The sequence below is a fragment of the Nomascus leucogenys genome, chromosome 9, assembly GCF_006542625.1.
Source record: "Nomascus leucogenys isolate Asia chromosome 9, Asia_NLE_v1, whole genome shotgun sequence".
Classification (NCBI taxonomy): domain Eukaryota; kingdom Metazoa; phylum Chordata; class Mammalia; order Primates; family Hylobatidae; genus Nomascus; species Nomascus leucogenys.
In genome coordinates, this window is record NC_044389.1 from 35871163 (window position 1) to 35888770 (window position 17608).

Genomic DNA, 17608 nt, shown 5'->3' on the forward strand with positions numbered 1-17608 from the left:
GATCTTTCCTTATGCAGAAAAAAGTATAACCAGTGATAACCAGTTTAGATTAGATAATACTCTGATAATACAATGTATGCACTTGAAATGAGGTAGGCATTTGTTGCTAAGAACAGGCTAGAAAGGAGGAAGAGGAGGAAGTCTTTATTTGCAAAAATTGTTAATACTTTTTAAAAAGCCTTTTCTTTCAGGTATGTCTCTGGATAAGCCTTATCAGATATGGGACTTTTATAAAGGATCACTAATATTTTTTCAGAAGATGACGCCTCATTTAGAGGATAAAATATTTAAGTTATTTTGATATTCAAGAGGAGCATTATTGGGACTGTTTCAGATTTTATCACCGTGATGTGTTAACCCTATTGCCAAATATTCTCTAACATGTACCCAGTGAATTCACACATCTTGCTGAGCTTCTGAAAACAATAGGTTCTTTCCAAAGGGGATCAAGTGGCCCTGGGAGACCCGGCAACAAACCAAAAAGAAGGGCTGTTGCTGTGTCTGTTTACAACTTTTCCAGATGCTGGCAGTACCTGTGGACTTAAAGTGTTTTTTAGAGGATCGCCATGGTTATTGATCACTACTTTATGAACTAAACAGCATTTTCCAGAAAAAGGGGGTTTAACTTGTTACAGAATTGGAGAAGTCTTTGCAAAGGACTGATTTAAGCCCTTCTACCCAACACCTTCCCCTGTGTAGATTTGCATACAGCTAAATCTAAAATATTCTGCTAAAGACTATTGGATGTATGGTTGATGGGATGAAAGCTTTGGTTAAATTTCCTTTTGGTGGAGACATCCTGTGGTAGGTACAGATAATCCAACAAGAGTCCCCATTTCTTTGAGCTTAAAAAGGACACTGTGGAGTAGGTAGGAGGAAGCCTGGCAGGGCCCCTTACTTTTGGCCTAAAAGGACTGAGCGCCAAGATGTCTTTTGAAGTTTTAAGCTAAGAGGTTTCCAGTGCAATACAGTACATACAAGTGAAGTTTTTACCTCAGTTTTGCAATGGACTGCAAACTATACTTATTACACCACTACACCTTCTCTCAAGCCTGCCAGGGCCTCCATGTATGTATGTGGCTTACAGCTTAAAGTCAGTAGTTGGACTACTATATGAACTGTTACTATCATGTTTTATACCGGTCGTAAATGCACTCCCCAAACTACAGGAAAGCGGTATGTTTATTTTTTAAACCAGCTTTTAATTTTCTTAGTGTTATTTACTGTAGATGCAACTGTTTTTATTCTGTTGGGGGGCTTGGGATTATTGCACTTAACTTTGCAGTTTGAGTGAACTGTGTTGAAAAAGTTAATGAAAGCAGTTGGTACTCAGACAAATAGCTGAAAACTAGTGAATGCTAGGTTGTTATCAAGTTTTTATTTGACATTAAGGGTAAAATGATATATTTACTTTCTAAATATTTTGGACTTTTTTTTTGTTTAACTCTTTATTAGCTGCTAAGTAAATTGAAGTGTATTTAATGATGTGTTAACCCTATTTATGGAAGACAGTAAAGAACAGCCCTCTGTAGTCAGTAAAATTTCACCTTCTAAAGAATATATTTTGAATTAGTTTCATGAACTCTGTTAAAATTCTGACCCATTACTTGCCAATTTATAAAAGCCTATTTTATTTCAAGGCATTGTCTCTGGAAAAAAAATTCCCTTAATTCTTAAATGTCATTAAATGTAGAAAGAAAAACTAAATGTTATTAAGGATTATTAAGAAATTAGTTTTTTAGCTATTAAGATTTTAAAAACTTTCCTGTAAAGTTGCTTTTAATAAGTATCAAATTTTCTGTATGATCATGTAAAATTCACAATTTTGTGCAAAGCAGAGGAAAAATAAATTTTTAATTTTGTTTAGACTTAACCTAAAATGACATTTATAAGTTTTAAATATACAGATTTTAGAGTTACATATTGTACAATGATGATAGGTTTTTCTAATTTTTATTTTTCATCTGAATGAAGACTTTATTTGGGAAAGTGTTTTAATTGTTAAAACTGGTATTTAGTTTGAGAATGACTTTGTTTACTTTTGTTTAGACTACTAAAATGTGACTTACATGTTTTGATTGGACTAGTCTGCAATTTTCTCATCATAGCATGAGATGGCAGAGAATATCTACTTCCAGCAGTACATTTAAGGTTTGGTTTATAGGAATTAATTTGAGAATCAAAATGTAGGAATTTAAAAATAATTTGCTCACTAAAAAATTAAGATGTTAAAGTAAATAATGGGTTATTCTTTGTACTTATCTCTGTCAGAAACTCTTGCTTTACTCTTTGTTTTCCCAGCAGTTTTTGGTTTAATTTCTAATGTGTCTAATTTGTGTAGGCGTCGACCAGAAGATTATGATATTCATAACAGCAGAAAGAAACCAAGGATTGACTATCCCCCTGAGTTTCACCAGAGACCAGGTTAATATTTTATAATCCTGCAGATATTTGATTTCAAATTATTGGAAAAAAAAAATTAAAAACAACCCTCACAATCCTGCAGTTTTAAAAGTGAAAAAAATTCAGGACCTGACTACTTAAATCTTGAGAAATTTTACTAGTTCTCATTAGTGTAATTCTTCCCTTAACTTTGTTAAGGTTGTCTAGTCTATTCCAGTGTAACTCATCATACCCTATGAATTACCTGAAATTGCTAATTTTGCAAAAATGGAAACTTATCTGCACATGTGTTTAAGATTAAATATAGTTATGAAAAGCAATAACCTTATATTCTATCAGGCTTTTTGATCCCTATGGTAGTTAGTGTTTCATGTGATACATGTACATACAATGCTATTTTTTTTTTAAATAAAAATCTTTATGTCTTTGGAAAGGAATGGGAAATATTTGATATGTGATCTAAATGTAGCTTTTCAATTAATCTATCCCTTACTGGAATTTAAGAGAGCAAACTATATTCAAGAAGGGATATCATGTATTTAGAACACAGTCAGTGATACACTTGTGAAACTTAGGCAGTTAGGAGATTGATGTTAGTGATCATTATAACACTATTATGTAACAAGTGGCTTGATTAGCCTCATTCTTCCAAAATAGGTTGTCCTGTTGTAGAAAGTGAAAATAGTTTTTCCCCAGTAACATGACCACTCAAATGTTTTTACGTTTTAATTTGTTGGGTCCTTAATAAAAGAAGCAGGGGAAAGAGTATTTTTCTAATCACCATCGATTTTTCATTTTCAGTGTATACATCTTCATTTTTGCAACTTTTGCAATTTTTTTCCCTCCCCATTAAGTTTACATTTTAAAAAAGCTTATCGGTGGTTTACTTGGTAAGACCTACATATACCCAAGGTGGAAAGTAAACATTTGTTTTAAGGAAGTCCTGTCATAGTGTGCTCAAGGTAGTTCCTCTGCCCTTACCTTCCCTATGATGCAGAATGAAGAAATTTTCTGATTAGCAAGATTTGGACTGTGAACATAGAAGATACGTATCTGAAAGCTTCTCTAGCAGTTTACAATTCTATGATATCATTAGTTATTTCTTAGATTATCATGTAATCTGAGAAGAAAATTTGAACATGGGATAATACAGTAGTAGCATCACTTAAAGTACATATTTCATGGAAAGAATTGAAACGAGTGGTAAGGAAGGTTTAATTATAATGCCGTAATAGAAAAATATAAATTTGATTTACTAAAATGCTTGATGTTTGAACAGGGTATTTAAAGGATCCACGATACCAGGAAGTGGACAGGTAAGTCGGGTTCACTCTTGCCTAGTTTTGCATTACATTCTTGGAACTAGTTTATGAATTACCTGAATTTAGTTTCACAAATCTTATTCCCAACAGACGATTTTCAGGAGTTCGCCGAGATGTGTTTTTAAATGGGGTAAGCATTTCGTTTTATCTATTTAATGTGGATAAAATCAGGCTCTGATTTATTTTGCAGTTCTGTGATAATTTTTAATTATATTGACATTATCATCTTTTATTTTAGTCCTACAATGATTATGTGAGGGAATTTCATAACATGGGACCACCACCACCTTGGCAAGGAATGGTTTGTATTATTCTATTTTCATAAGTTACATAACTTAATTTGCAGTTCTAGTATTTCAGGTGCTTACTCAGAATATGATTGTTACAGTTACTTATGAAAGAGACAAACTGGCCAGGCGCCATGGCTCACACCTGCAATTCCAGCACTTTGGGAGGCTGAGGCGGGTAGATCACCTGAGGTCAAGAGTTCGAGACCAGCCTGGTCAACACAGTGAAACCTTGTCTCTACTAAAAATACAAAAAAACATTAGCTGGGCCTGGTGGCGCATGCCTGTAGTCCCAGCTACTCGGGGAGGCTCAGGCAGGAGAATTGCTTCAACCCAGGAGGCAAAGGTTGCAGTGAGCCGAGATTGCGCCACTGCACTGCAGCCTGGGCAACAGAGGGAGACTCCATCTCAAAAAGACTTAAAATACAGATTTTTGGTGATAAATAATTGTATACTGTCTTTCAAACTAAAGACTAAAAGCTCATTTGTGTTAATAGTCCAGGCTTGAGAACTGTAGCAGTGTATTATGGTAGTGATTAGTAGTGCAAAGTCCGCTTGGGTTCGATATATTTCTTTTTCTTCCCAACTCTGTGACCTTGGGTTAATTGCTTAATACAACTCTTACTTTTCCTCATCTGTAAAATCCCATGGGCATTCATTGATTCTTTGTCTTACCAAATAATAGTACTTACTCTGTGCAAGGTACTGTGCCTGTTCTGATTATGTCGTGGTGAATGAAATTGACATCATGACTGTCCTGGTATAGCTTAAAATTTAATGTAGTAGATTGACAAGAAGATAAATTTACAAAGTACACGTGAAGTTTAGCATAGTGCCTGATCTAATACTCAACTAAATTTTCTGTGTAAAATAAGATTAATTAAACCCTGATTATTCCTGCTTTTTAATTATTTCCTTTAAGAAAACTGAATTGTCTTAGAGTATATTTTATTTAGAAGATAGCTGAAGCATTAATTTTCAAGAAATAAAAACCTGGAAGTTGAAGTAGCTTCTACTGTTTTCTTACATTTTAATTTACCTCTTTATTTTAAATGCTATATGTTATATGGCCTTTTCATCTGACTTTTGTTTCACTTAAAGGTATACAGTTTTATACTATTACATGCAGATGATTATGAGACTTTTTCCCTTTAGATTCTAGGAAATTTTAAAAATTTAAGTAATACATGATCTTGATAGTAACTATGAAAGTAATCTTTACCCTTTATTCATTTTTTTTTTTTTTAATTTGAGACAGAGTCTCGCTCTGTCGCCCAGGCTGGAGTGCAGTGGTGCGATCTCGGCTCACTGCAAGCTCCGCCTCCCGGGTTCACGCCATTCTCCTGCCTCAGCCTCTCCGAGTAGCTGGGACTACAGGTGCCCGCCACCACGCCCGGCTAATTTTTTTGTATTTTTAGTAGAGATGGGGTTTCACTGTGGTCTCGATCTCCTGACCTTGTGATCTGCCCGCCTCGGCCTCCCAAAGTGCTGGGATTACAAGCGTGAGCCACTGCGCCCGGCCCCTTTATTCATTTTTTAATGGCATTTAAAAGTTAATTTGCTCCTGGACTTTTTTTTTGTTTTTTTTTTTTTGAGAGACAGGGTCTCATTCGGTCTCCCAGGCTGGAATGCAGTGGTGTGTTCATAGCTTTCTGCAGTCTTGAACTCCTGGGCACAAGTGGTCCTGCTGCCTCAGCTTCCTGAGTAGGTGGGACTACAGGCGCATGCCACTGTGTCCGGCTAATTTTTTTTATAGAGACAGGGTCTCACTCTGTTACCCAAGCTGGTCTCCAACTCCTGGCTTAAGGGATTCTTTTCCCTCAACCTCCCAAAGCATTGGGATATGGGCGTGAGCCACCACACCAGGCCCGTTGATGTTTTTAAGAACAGATACACACAAAGTGGTTAACCAGTTTACCAATTGTAGAACTAGGATGCCTGATGCCGTATGCCTGCTTCACCACTTTAACAGTAGTGTGACTATAAGCAGGTTACTTAACTCCTTGTTGCCTCAGTTTTCCCTTTTGTAAACTGGGAACAATAGTACCTATCTAATAAGGTTGCTGTGAGAATTAAATGAGACTAGTAAAGTGCTTAGAACAATGCCTGGCTCACAGTAAGCACCACTATTTCCATTAGTATTTATATGATAGGAGTAGAAAAGCATAAACATGTGAAATCTTAGAAGATGTGTAATTTTCAACAAACAAAAAGGATATTTGGAAACACCTTAATGCCATCAAAGTAAATGTCTAATACAGATTCACTTGTTTGGGATTGGTGTTTTGGATGAAGGGTTCTAAGAATGGCTTGTTTACAAGAGTGTTGGTTGATTCTTAATGGAAATGGTTTTCCTTTTTTAGCCCCCTTACCCAGGAATGGAACAGCCTCCACACCATCCTTACTATCAGCACCATGCTCCACCTCCTCAAGCTCATCCCCCTTACTCAGGACATCATCCAGTACCACATGAAGCAAGATACAGAGATAAACGAGTAGTAAGTGCACAAGGAGGCAAAGGTGTGAGGGAACTACTTAGAATTCTGTAGTTCACTTAAATACGGGGAGACCAGAGTATGATAAATGACGGACCATTGCATATTCTTACTGCAGACTGTTTTGGAGTAATTCTCAGTTTGTTTTTATTAAAAATGCCTGATTATGCCCCTTTGGATTATATAGATAGAATATACTTCTTTTACTGATCAAATCACAAACTGCTTAAGGCAAACGCCTACAAATAGAACTCCTTTTAGGTAGTACCTAGGCTATGTTCTTTCCATATTGAGATCTTAGTTATGCCATGTAATTAATATGTTAATAGGTATTTCTGAACTTTTTGTGTATTCTTACTCAATTTTTGTAGGATAGATGGTGTATATTAAGTTAGCTGATAAGCTGTAATCTCATTTAGTCATTTGTTTTTATTCCTACCAAATGTTAAAGCTAGTAACTGATAAATTGTTTTACCTCTGGTTATTGTGATGTTAGCAAAGAATAACCAGATGTTATGATATGTAGCAGATATGTCCTTTATTCATTGATTGTTAATTATTTGATAAGATGGATGTGAAAGCTTTTTTTGATGGCTTCAAAACAGGACCAATGAAAAAAAGACTCTAGTTTTAATTTGAGTTTTCTGGGTTTTTAACTAGTGGGGCTGAGTTTATTAAATGCTTTCCCCCTCCCCCGCAATAGTACTTTTATTTTAAAAAGCAGAATTGTCTTCTGGCAGGTGTTGGAAGCATAGTTCATATGCATATAAGTTTGATAGCCTTAGAAAGGTAGTTTTGTTGTTAAACTAAGTAGGATATGCGAGTTAGAATTTTTTTCCACTCCCTACTTAGGATGTTGAGTTTGTATAGGGCCAAATAAACATCTTTTTATTTTCCCACTTAAGATGAAGAGTGGGCATATTTGTGAGAATCAGAGCAGCTTTCTAGCCTATCTTTGAGACATTTTTATGTGTTGTCAGTAATTTCCTTATCCTCATAACGATAGTAATTTTCTCTAAGTCAAATCTTATCATGACCTTTAACATTCTGTAAAATAATTTGAGAGTACTAGTTAACTGATTCACAAACTTTAAATTAGTAGTTTATTTTCAGTTAAGCACACAAGAAAGAAATATACAGTCTATCTATAATGAAATCTTAGTTGACTAGATGGGTTGTGGTGTCTTAAAAATTCCCATAACTGATCACATGGCTTTTAAAATAGGAAGTCTGAGATTTTTTTGTTTCCCTCAACTGTATTTATCCTTTTTAACAAGTTCTATTTTATGGATCTTTATGTAGTGATTTTTTGGTTAGTATACATATTCTCTGCTTATATAACCACATATATAAAAGGTAATGTGGGACTGTGTTTTCAAATCTTTTTTCAGCTAAGTTTTGAGAAAAGACCAAAATCAGTAAGGTAAGCTGAGAACTAAGAGTAGAAAGTTTAAACTAGAGCAGGGGCCAAGTTTAGGAGGAGCCACAACTTTTCTTGCACATCACTTAGTTGTAACAATTTAGTTTGAAAGAAAATCTGGAACATAATACTCTCAGTTCGTAAAATTGAAGTTGGTAGAATTGGAGGAAAAATGTAGAGCTAGCCTGTGCCAGAAAAACATTGATGACATTTATCATAATTAGCAGTATATGTGGATAATAGTTGAAGGTCATCACTAGTTAATATCTTTGGCCTAAATCTTATTGAAGGGGTCACATGGAAAAGTCATTAAAGTTAAGTGGGAAACTGCATAAAGAGATTTGAATAATCTGTTGTAGATGTCTAATGAGACATCATCCCTTTTCTAAACCATGTCAGCATATTACCTTCTGTGAATTAATTTATTGTTGCATTTCTTTGGATTGTTCTCTCCGCCAATTATAATATAGAGACTTTTTTCTTTGTTTACATTTTAAAATTGTTTATATAAATTTTTTTTTCAAATCAGGGATCCACTTACACTATTTGCATTTTTGACATACCTAACACATTTCTTCCCTTTTCTAGCATGATTATGATATGAGGGTGGATGATTTTCTTCGTCGCACACAAGCTGTTGTCAGTGGCCGGAGAAGTAGACCCCGTGAAAGAGATCGGGAACGAGAGCGAGACCGCCCTAGAGATAACAGACGAGACAGAGAGCGAGATAGAGGACGTGATAGAGAAAGAGAAAGAGAGCGATTATGTGATCGAGACAGAGACCGAGGGGAGAGAGGTCGATATAGAAGATAATGGGCTTTTGGAAGCACTGATTGTTTAAAGATACAAAAAATCTTGTATTTTTTTTTGTGTGTGTTTACAAGTAGTAAATTTATTTTCAGCTGTCTATAAAGTTCATTGTGTAGAAGGATTTATTATGACCCCCTTTGTTCCAAGCATGCAGTATCATAAGAACTGGAAAAACTCAAATCCGCCAAAAATCCACAGCTGACAGTTGAATTGACACTTTTATTGGGGCAGAATGGAACAGTCCAAGAATGTAGATATTGATTGTTTCTCCATAAATGTCCTTGTAGTGTGTTCATCCTAGAGTTATTTTTTTGTTTGTTTTTTTCCTTTTTGGATCTTGATTGATAACTGCCATGGTATTTTGCTTTGATGTGTTTCTACATGTAGTTGCACACGGTTCAGTAAAAATAATGCTGCTATCGAGTATGCGAACATTGAGGTATGATGGTCTGACTGTATGCGGTGTTGTAGCAGCCTCTTGTTTTTTTCCCCATTGCCTCTTTTTTAAAAAACTTGTAAAGTCACTTTTTATTTTTCCTCAGTCTTCAATGATGAGAGCAATATTAAGAAGACATTGCTATCTAATTTTTAATCTTTTTAAATGAAAAATTCCTATGTTCAGTAGCGTGGTTGATGCTATTGTTTAGCCTTCCCCTCCAAATTGTATACATTGGCTTGGAATGTTCAACTTGCGTGCGTGGCAGCGGAAGACGATTCCCATATTCTACATTGCTACTGTTTTGTATAAAATAAATTGGTAAAGATTGACGGTCATCTTTTGTGTTTTTTTCTTATCCAATTGCAGGTTTGTTTTATTATGCAATAATGGACATAAAAGAATGCTTTTTGTTCAGAAATTGTAGGAACCCCATTTGCTTTTTTTTGAGGCACATTTTAGCAGAAATGATTCACCTAGGCCTGTTGTATTAAAAGCTTGCTTCTGTTTCTAACATAACATACACAGAGTTATGTTAATAATTTGGTTAAGTATACACCTGATAACAATTTTGAGTCTACTCTGATCACAGAATCGTTTATTTAGGTTTTCTATTTGTTGTTTTAGTCTTCTGTAAGTGAACGACTTTGTACATGCTTTCTACTTCATAAATGGACTTTTAACCCTCTTGTATCAGTTCTATATTTTAAGTTAACTGTCCAGCTCTCCCAGTGGTAACCAGCTGTAACATAGAAATAGAGCCACTCAAGAAAACGGTTTATGAAATAATTTTAATTTTCTTGAGTTACACCTGGTGTTTTGGCCTTTGGAATTTGGCCTTTATAAACATTAGGAATATTTGAATGTTTTACTGATTTTTTTTATAGTATCAAACTTAAAGTTGTACTGTGTACCAGATCACTCAGTGCGGTTTTACATTTAATCTATATTGGCCTGAAAAGAAGAACACAGGCACTTTACTCTTAAAGGATATAATAAACTATAGTTTTACTGCATTCATATTCATACCAGCATGTAGTATCTTCCCCTGCATTCACAGTAGTTTTATTTACAATGACAAAACTAAAGCCTAAGGATTTGTTTTAAATCTGCATTGTGGTAGAGAGGAAAAAATACTTTTAAGGAAACCTGGGTTCTAGTTTTGTCATTGTCTTTAAACCGGTTAGTGATATATGGTAAGTCACTTCATTTTCATTTTGTTTGTATTCATCAGTAAGCTAGACAAGATGATAGCTACGGATTTTTAAGAATTTCTGTAACCATTACACAAAACTAGTAGGTAATATTAAAGGTATTTTCCTGAAATAATAGTAATAAATACTGAGCACTTTGTATGCAATAGAGACTGTGCTTTTATACACAGACTCATTTAAATGGGCTCAGAGAGGCTAGTAAACTTGCCCAAGATTAGAAAGGTAGTAATTGATGGGCCAAGATTTTCTCCATGTTTTTATTTGGTGTTTCTAAACCACCTCATCACTTTTGAAAAAATAGTATATAAATTAATAAATGTCTTGGAGATGGAGTCTCTGTTGCCCAGGCTGGAGGGCAGTGGCAAGATCTCGGCTCACTGCAACCTCCGCCTCCCAGGTTCAAGCAGTTCTTCTGCCTCAGCCTCCCAAATGGCTGGGACTACAGGTGCTCACCACCACACCCAGCTAATTTTTGTAGTTTTGGTAGAGATGGGGTTCCACCATGTTGGCCAGGCTGGTCTCAAACTCGACCTCAAGTGACCCACCCGCCTCCGCCTCCTAGAGTGTTGGGATTACAGGCGTGAGCCACTGCACCTGGCCTGAGATTTTTAAACGTTAACATTTCCTTCAGGCTTAAGCAGAGGATTTTTCTGAAGTGCCATCCAATTAGGTGTTAAGTTATGCTTTGTATGTTGAGCTTAGTATTGAGTCAATCTATTTTAAAAAGCCAACGTTAAGTTTTTACCAAGTATCTGGCACTATTCTATACAATTGCGTTGGCTCACATAATCATCACTGTTTCCTCCTTTCCTAATTTTTAAAATAAACTTACAGGAACATTGTATAAAAAATGCAAGATTTTTTCTGTACAGAAGTCAGTATATAAAAATCAATTTTTGTCTAATATTCATACACATTTATGACAGCTTTTGTCACTGTGAGACATGGTTTCTTTCATGTACTGTACAGTGCTGTGATTCTAAAAATCTACATTAGTATGATGTGTTCAGATGAAAAACAAAATTCAGTCATTCAGAGTTCAGAAATTCAGTCAAGGGTTTTATTGGCTGGAGCAATAGTTCAAAGGAGTGAGAATTCAAGCACGTAATTTTTGGATTTGATTTCCTCCATAATGGCTTTTTTTCAAGCATGGTGTAAGTTTTCAGAAAATGGCCATTATCTCCAAGCTTCCATTGTACATGTAGTTTCAGTGGCAGGAGAGAGACTATTTTCCTCCCAGTGTCCATGTCAGTTCCCCAAAAGGACTGAATAGCCATGTTGGTTTTGGAGCCAGGCGTAATCCAATCTGTATTTCCAAGGAAATGTGGTTCTTTGACTCCCAGCATGGGAAGCAAGAGAGGCAGATGTTACGGTCACCTCTGTGAGGATTACATCAGGAAGGATAGTTTCCAAAAGACAAGGACAGAGGAAATTTAGCAGATGTCCATTAAATCAGGATCTCATACAAGTTGTAACACCTGAATGTTTGACTTTTCAGAGTATTTTGTCATCACAGGTATGGCATCTTGCTCTTGGATATATCTACATTCTGCTGTAGAATGCCATGGTCTTTCTGAGGGTCACATATATCCTGTCTTGTCATAAAGTTAAACATTAAGAGTCTTCAGGCATGTCAGGGGTATGGAATTGAAGAAGGAACTGTTGCCAGCACGTAATTGACCAAGCTAGAGTTCCCTGACCCAACGTAAGGGTGACTGTGACACACATGGATAATTTTATCCTGATGTTTTAAGATTTTGTTAATTTGGGTAGGAAACATTCCAAATGCAGTTTGGAACACATATTAAAATTGAGGCACATAGGAAAGAACTGGCTCAAGTTTAGTCCCCAAGTTCCTTATAGTAGGAATAGGAATCCTTAGAGTATAAGCAATCCATGCATAGTATTCTGTTATCTATCATATGGATCATTTAATCTTTTAATTTTTGGGGGTAGGGATTCTCGTTTCTAAATCTTACACTTTTTCTTTCCCTTTCAGTTTCTTCTGTGTCTTAAATATAGATTATTGACTATTGTCTTAAGTACTAATAAATATATTAAATGTATGTTAAATACTACTATGTCTTAAACACAGACTATTGACTATTAAATATTTTCACTTGTAACCTTCATACTAGAGATTTGAAAGATAGTCAAAAATAATAGCTCTGAAAAGCTAAGGAATATACAATATTAAAAAAAGTATGGCTGGGTGCGGTGGCTCACGCATGTAATCCCAACACTTTGGGAGGCCAAGGTGGGTGGATCACCTGAGGTCAGGCATTCAAGACCATCCTGGCCAACATAGTGACACCCCTCCTCTACTAAAAATACAAAAATTAGTGGGGCATGGTGGCGCATGCCTGTAATCCCAGCTACTCATGAGGCTGAGGCAGGAGAATCGCTTGAACCCGGGAGGCAGATGTTGCAGTGAGCCAAGATTGTGCCATTGCCTTCCAGCCTAGGCGACAAAGCAAGAGTCCGTCTCAAAAAAAAAAAAAATATATGGCAACAAAAATATAAATTGTTGGGAAGAGGGTAAAAATCTAGAATAATTCTACATGATCTGTGTTGTTACCAGCTTAAAATAGTGTATTACAACTAACGTTTTATGTAAGCCCATGGTAACCACAAAGCAAAAAATTACAATAGATAACAATGATAAAGGACAAAGCTTCTTAGCACTACAGAAAATTACTATATCACGAAGGTACCAACAACAAGAGAGGAAGAAATGAACAAAGAATCTATAAAACAACTAGAAAACAATTTTAAAATGGCAAAATAAGTCTTTACCTATCAATAATAACCTTGATTTTAAATGAATTAAATTATCCAATAAAGAGTGGTTGAATGGATTAAAAAACAATGTAACTATGGGCTGCCTAAAAGAGACCCACTTCAGCTTCCAGAACACACAAAGTTGAAAGTATAAGAATGGGAAAATATTCCATACAAATAGTAACCAAAGGAGAGCAGGGATGGCATAATATACATTAGATAAAAGAAACTTCAAGGTAAAAACTGTTACAAAAACAAAGGTGGTCATTAATGATAAAGCAGCCAATTCATCAAGATGACATAAGAATTATATATGCACCCAACAACAAAGCACCTAAATATGTATAGAAAGTATTGGCTGGGCGCGATGGCTCGCACCTGTAATCCCCACACTTCGGGAGGCTGAGGCGGGCAGATCACCTGAGGTGAGGAGTTTGAGACCAGCCTGACCAACATGGCAAAACTCCATCTTTACTAAAAACACAAAAATTAGCTGGGTGTGGTGGTGGGCACCTGTAACTCCAACTACTCGGGAGGCTGAGACAGGAGAACCTCTTAAACCCGGGAGGCGGAGGTTGCAGTGAACTGAGATCACACCATTGCACTCCAGCCTGGGCAACAGAGCGAGACTCCATCTCAAAAAAAAAAAAATTAATGTACGTGAAGGAAAACAAAAATAGATAGCAATACAATAATATTTGGTGATCTTAGTACCCCGCCTTAAACACTGAATAGCTCAACTAAACAGAAAACTAAGCAAATACTGGATTTGACCAAATGGACCTAACAGACATAGAACTTTCCATCCAAGAGCAGCAGAATATATATTTCTTTTCTAGTGCACATACCATATTATGCCTCAAAAAGCTAGAAAAAGAACTAAAGCCAAAGTTAGCAAAAGGAGGAAAATAATACAAATCAGTAAAATAGAGAACAAAAACACAGAAAAAATAAAAGCAAAATAATCTTTGAAAAAATAAGATCAGCAAAATACTAGCTACACTATGACAAAAAGAGGGAAGACCCAAATAAAATCAAACATGAAAATGGAGACATTACACCAGATGCCTCACAAGTAAAGTATTATAAGGGCCTATTATAAATATATGCAACAAATTGGATAATCTAGAAAAAAATAGATAAATTCCTAGAAAAATATAACCTACCAAGATTGAGTCAGGAAGAAGTAGAAAAGTTGAACCAATCCAAAAAATCAGTTGAAGAAGTCATTAAAAACCTTCCAACCAAGAGTAGTGCAGGACCAGAAGGTTTCATGGCCAAATTGTACCAAACGTTCATAAAAGAATCTATCAATACTTCTTAAACTTGGTCAAAAAATAGAAATAGAGGAGATACTTCCAAACATTTTATGGCATCAGAATCACCTTTATATCCAAGGCAGACAAAGACACTGTAAGAAAAGATACCTATAGGGCAATATTTCTAATGAACATTGATACAATAATCTTTAATAAAATATTAGCAAACAACTAAACAACACATCAAAAAGAACGTACATCATGACAAGTGAGATTTAACCCCGGCATGCAAGACTGGTTTATCATATACAAATCAATGTGACATGTGAATTATCAGAGTGTTAAAAACCACATATTCCTTTCAAATGATGCAGGGAAAGAAGTTAACAAAGTTCTGCATCTTTCCCAATAAAGACTTTCAGGTATAGAAGTAAAGTTTCTCAAAATACTAAAAGTCATTTATAAAAAACACACAGATAATATCAGTGGGGAACGACTGAAAGTTTTTCCAGTAAGTTCTGGAGGATTCTCACTCTAATCACTTCTATTCAACATTGTACTTGAAAGATTAGCAAGAGCAATTAAACAAGTAACAGAAATAAAAGGCATCATCTAAATCAGAGGTAAAACTCCCTATTTGCAGATGATATGATCCTATATGTTGAAAACCCTTAAAGATGCTTAAAAAACACTGTTGGAGTAAATCAGAAAAGTTGTAGGATACCAAATCAACATAGAAACAAAAGTAACATTTCTATAGACAAATAATCACCTAACTAAAAAAGGAATCAAGAAAACAATCCCATTTATAATACACACAAAAACAAAAGAACACATTTAACCAAGAGGGTAAAAGATTTGTACAAGGAAAACTATGAAATACAGATCAAAGAAATTGAAGACACAAATAAATGGAATGATACCTCTTATTTATTGTTGGGATTAATATTTTTTAAATGTCCATACTACACAGTGCAATACATGGATTAAACACTATCTGTACCGAAAGTTTAATGGCATTTTTTACAGAAATAGAAACAAAAATTCTAAAATTTGTATGGAGCCACACATACACACAGACACACACACACAAACTGAACAGCGAAAGAAATACTGAGAAAGATAAAGTTGGGGGCATCATACTTCCTGATTTAAAGTTATGTTACAAAGGTATAATAAACAGAATTATACTGGTAAAAAACAGAAACATGGACTAATTGAAGAGAATAGAGAGCAAAGAAATAAAGGCAAACATATATGCTCAACTAAATTTTGACCAGGGCACCAAGTGGACGCAAAGGGGAAAGTATAGTCTCCAATAAATGGTGCTGGGAAAACTGTATTTCCACCTGCAAAAGAATGAAAATCAACTCATCTCACACTATGCATGTGAGATACACAACAAAAATCAACTCAAAATGAATAAAACACCTAAATGTAAGACCTGAAGCCATGAAACTCCTAGAAGAAAACATAAGGGAAAATCTCTTCAACATTGGCCTTGGCAGTGATTTTTTGGATATCATACTCATAGTTCAGATTACAAAAGCAAAACATATAAGTGGGATTACATCAAATTTAAATGCTTCTTCACAGCAAAGGAAACAATCAACAAAATAAAAACTCAGCTTACAGACTGGGAAAAATATTTGCAAATTACATATCTGATAAGGGGTTAATACCCCAAATTCATAAAGAACTCTTACAACTCAATACCAAAAAAACATGAATAACCCTATTAAAAAATGGGCAAAGGATCTGACCAGAAATTAAAGAAAACAAAAATAGCCAATAGGCATATTAAAAATTGCTCAACACTAATCATCAGAGAAATACAAATGAAACCACTATGAGATATCATCTCACATCCGTAAGAATAGCTGTTATCAAAAAGACAAGAGACAAAAAATGCTGGTGAGAGTGTGGAGAAAATAGTGAACCGTAGTTCGCTATTGGTAAGAGTGCAGAATGGTGCAATCATTATGAAAAACCGTATGGCGGTTCCTAAAGAAATTAAAAATGGAACTACCGTATGACCCCGGAACCTCTCTCACGGGTATAAAATAAAAAATGAAAATCACCACTTTGTAAAGATAGCTGCACTCCCATGTTCACTGCAACAGTATTCACAATAGCAAAGATATGGAAACAACTTGTGTCCATTGACGAGTGGATTAAAAAATGTGTGTGTGTGTGTGTGTGTGTGTGTGTGTGCGCGCGCGCGTGCACAGTATTATTCAGCCTTAAAAAGACGGAAATGTTAACATTTGGCACCACACAGATGGACAGAGAGGACTTCATGCTGAGATAAATAAGCCAGAGATAGGAACAAAAATATCACACGATTTCCCTTACACGTGGAATATATATTTTTAAAAAGATCTCAGATACACAGAGAACAAAACAGTTGTTACAGGATGGGGAAGACTTTCATTTAATGGTAAGATCAGTGAAAACTTAACATACCATGTAAGGTACAAAAGCAACAGGAAAATAGTAATCTAGGTGTCGAGTGAAAGGCATCACTTTCCTCCAGATGTTGAGTACTCTCAGACAATCTCTTAGGGAATGATGCATATGGAGTTATGACTTTGCAAACTGCCTGGGTTTCAAACATTCCAAGGAAACCAATTTGGTTGTAGAACCTCCCTAACCTGGAAAAGCCAACTGAGAAAACTCTGGTCCAAAGATGTAGGAAGAGAGATAAAGGGAGACAGGCAACATTAGAAACATATTTCAAATTATAATTTGAACATTTCTTTGTTATCAGTTTGAGTGAGGAAAGTGAGTGGGCTTTTCATTCTAAAAGTATGCAACAGTCAAATATGGGTCTTATGTACAGAGGATAAATCAAGGCCATCCAGCTCTTTCAGCTTGTTTGCCGATAATATTTAATTCCTTTAGGTAAATACCTGGTGTTCCTTCAGAAAGTATCTGTGAAGATTATTGATACAAACACTTGTAATGCTAAAGAAGCCTATCATAGTAAGGTACAGGATACAGTGCTATGTGCCGCGTACATGGAAGAAAATATTGATGCCTGCCAGGTAATTCTGGCCATTATTTACATTGACCAATAGTATATAAACAACTGCTCATACTTTATGAAAATCATCAATATGGAGACAATTCTGTACTTCAATTAATTTGCAATTTTCCAATCCTGTCAAAGTTCCTCTCA

At 35.4% G+C, this 17608-nt stretch overlaps 1 protein-coding gene across 4 annotated transcripts in view; it reads left to right on the forward strand.

Moving 5' to 3' along the window:
- Positions 1 to 12465, forward strand: part of YTHDC1 (YTH domain containing 1) — a 40439-nt gene extending 27974 nt beyond the window's left edge. For 2 of the 4 annotated variants that reach the window (XM_003268429.4, XM_030818844.1), the window contains 6 exons: positions 2342 to 2424; positions 3683 to 3719; positions 3816 to 3855; positions 3964 to 4026; positions 6376 to 6510; positions 8516 to 9511. In XM_003268429.4, the coding sequence (XP_003268477.3) occupies positions 2342 to 2424; positions 3683 to 3719; positions 3816 to 3855; positions 3964 to 4026; positions 6376 to 6510; positions 8516 to 8740 (583 nt within the window). In that variant the 3' untranslated portion in view covers positions 8741 to 9511. Of the gene's footprint in view, positions 1 to 2341; positions 2425 to 3682; positions 3720 to 3791; positions 3856 to 3963; positions 4027 to 6375; positions 6511 to 8515 lie in introns of all 4 variants that reach the window. The other 2 variants (XM_030818842.1, XM_030818843.1) reach the window with 2 other exon arrangements.
- The last annotated feature ends 5143 nt before the right edge of the window (positions 12466 to 17608 follow it).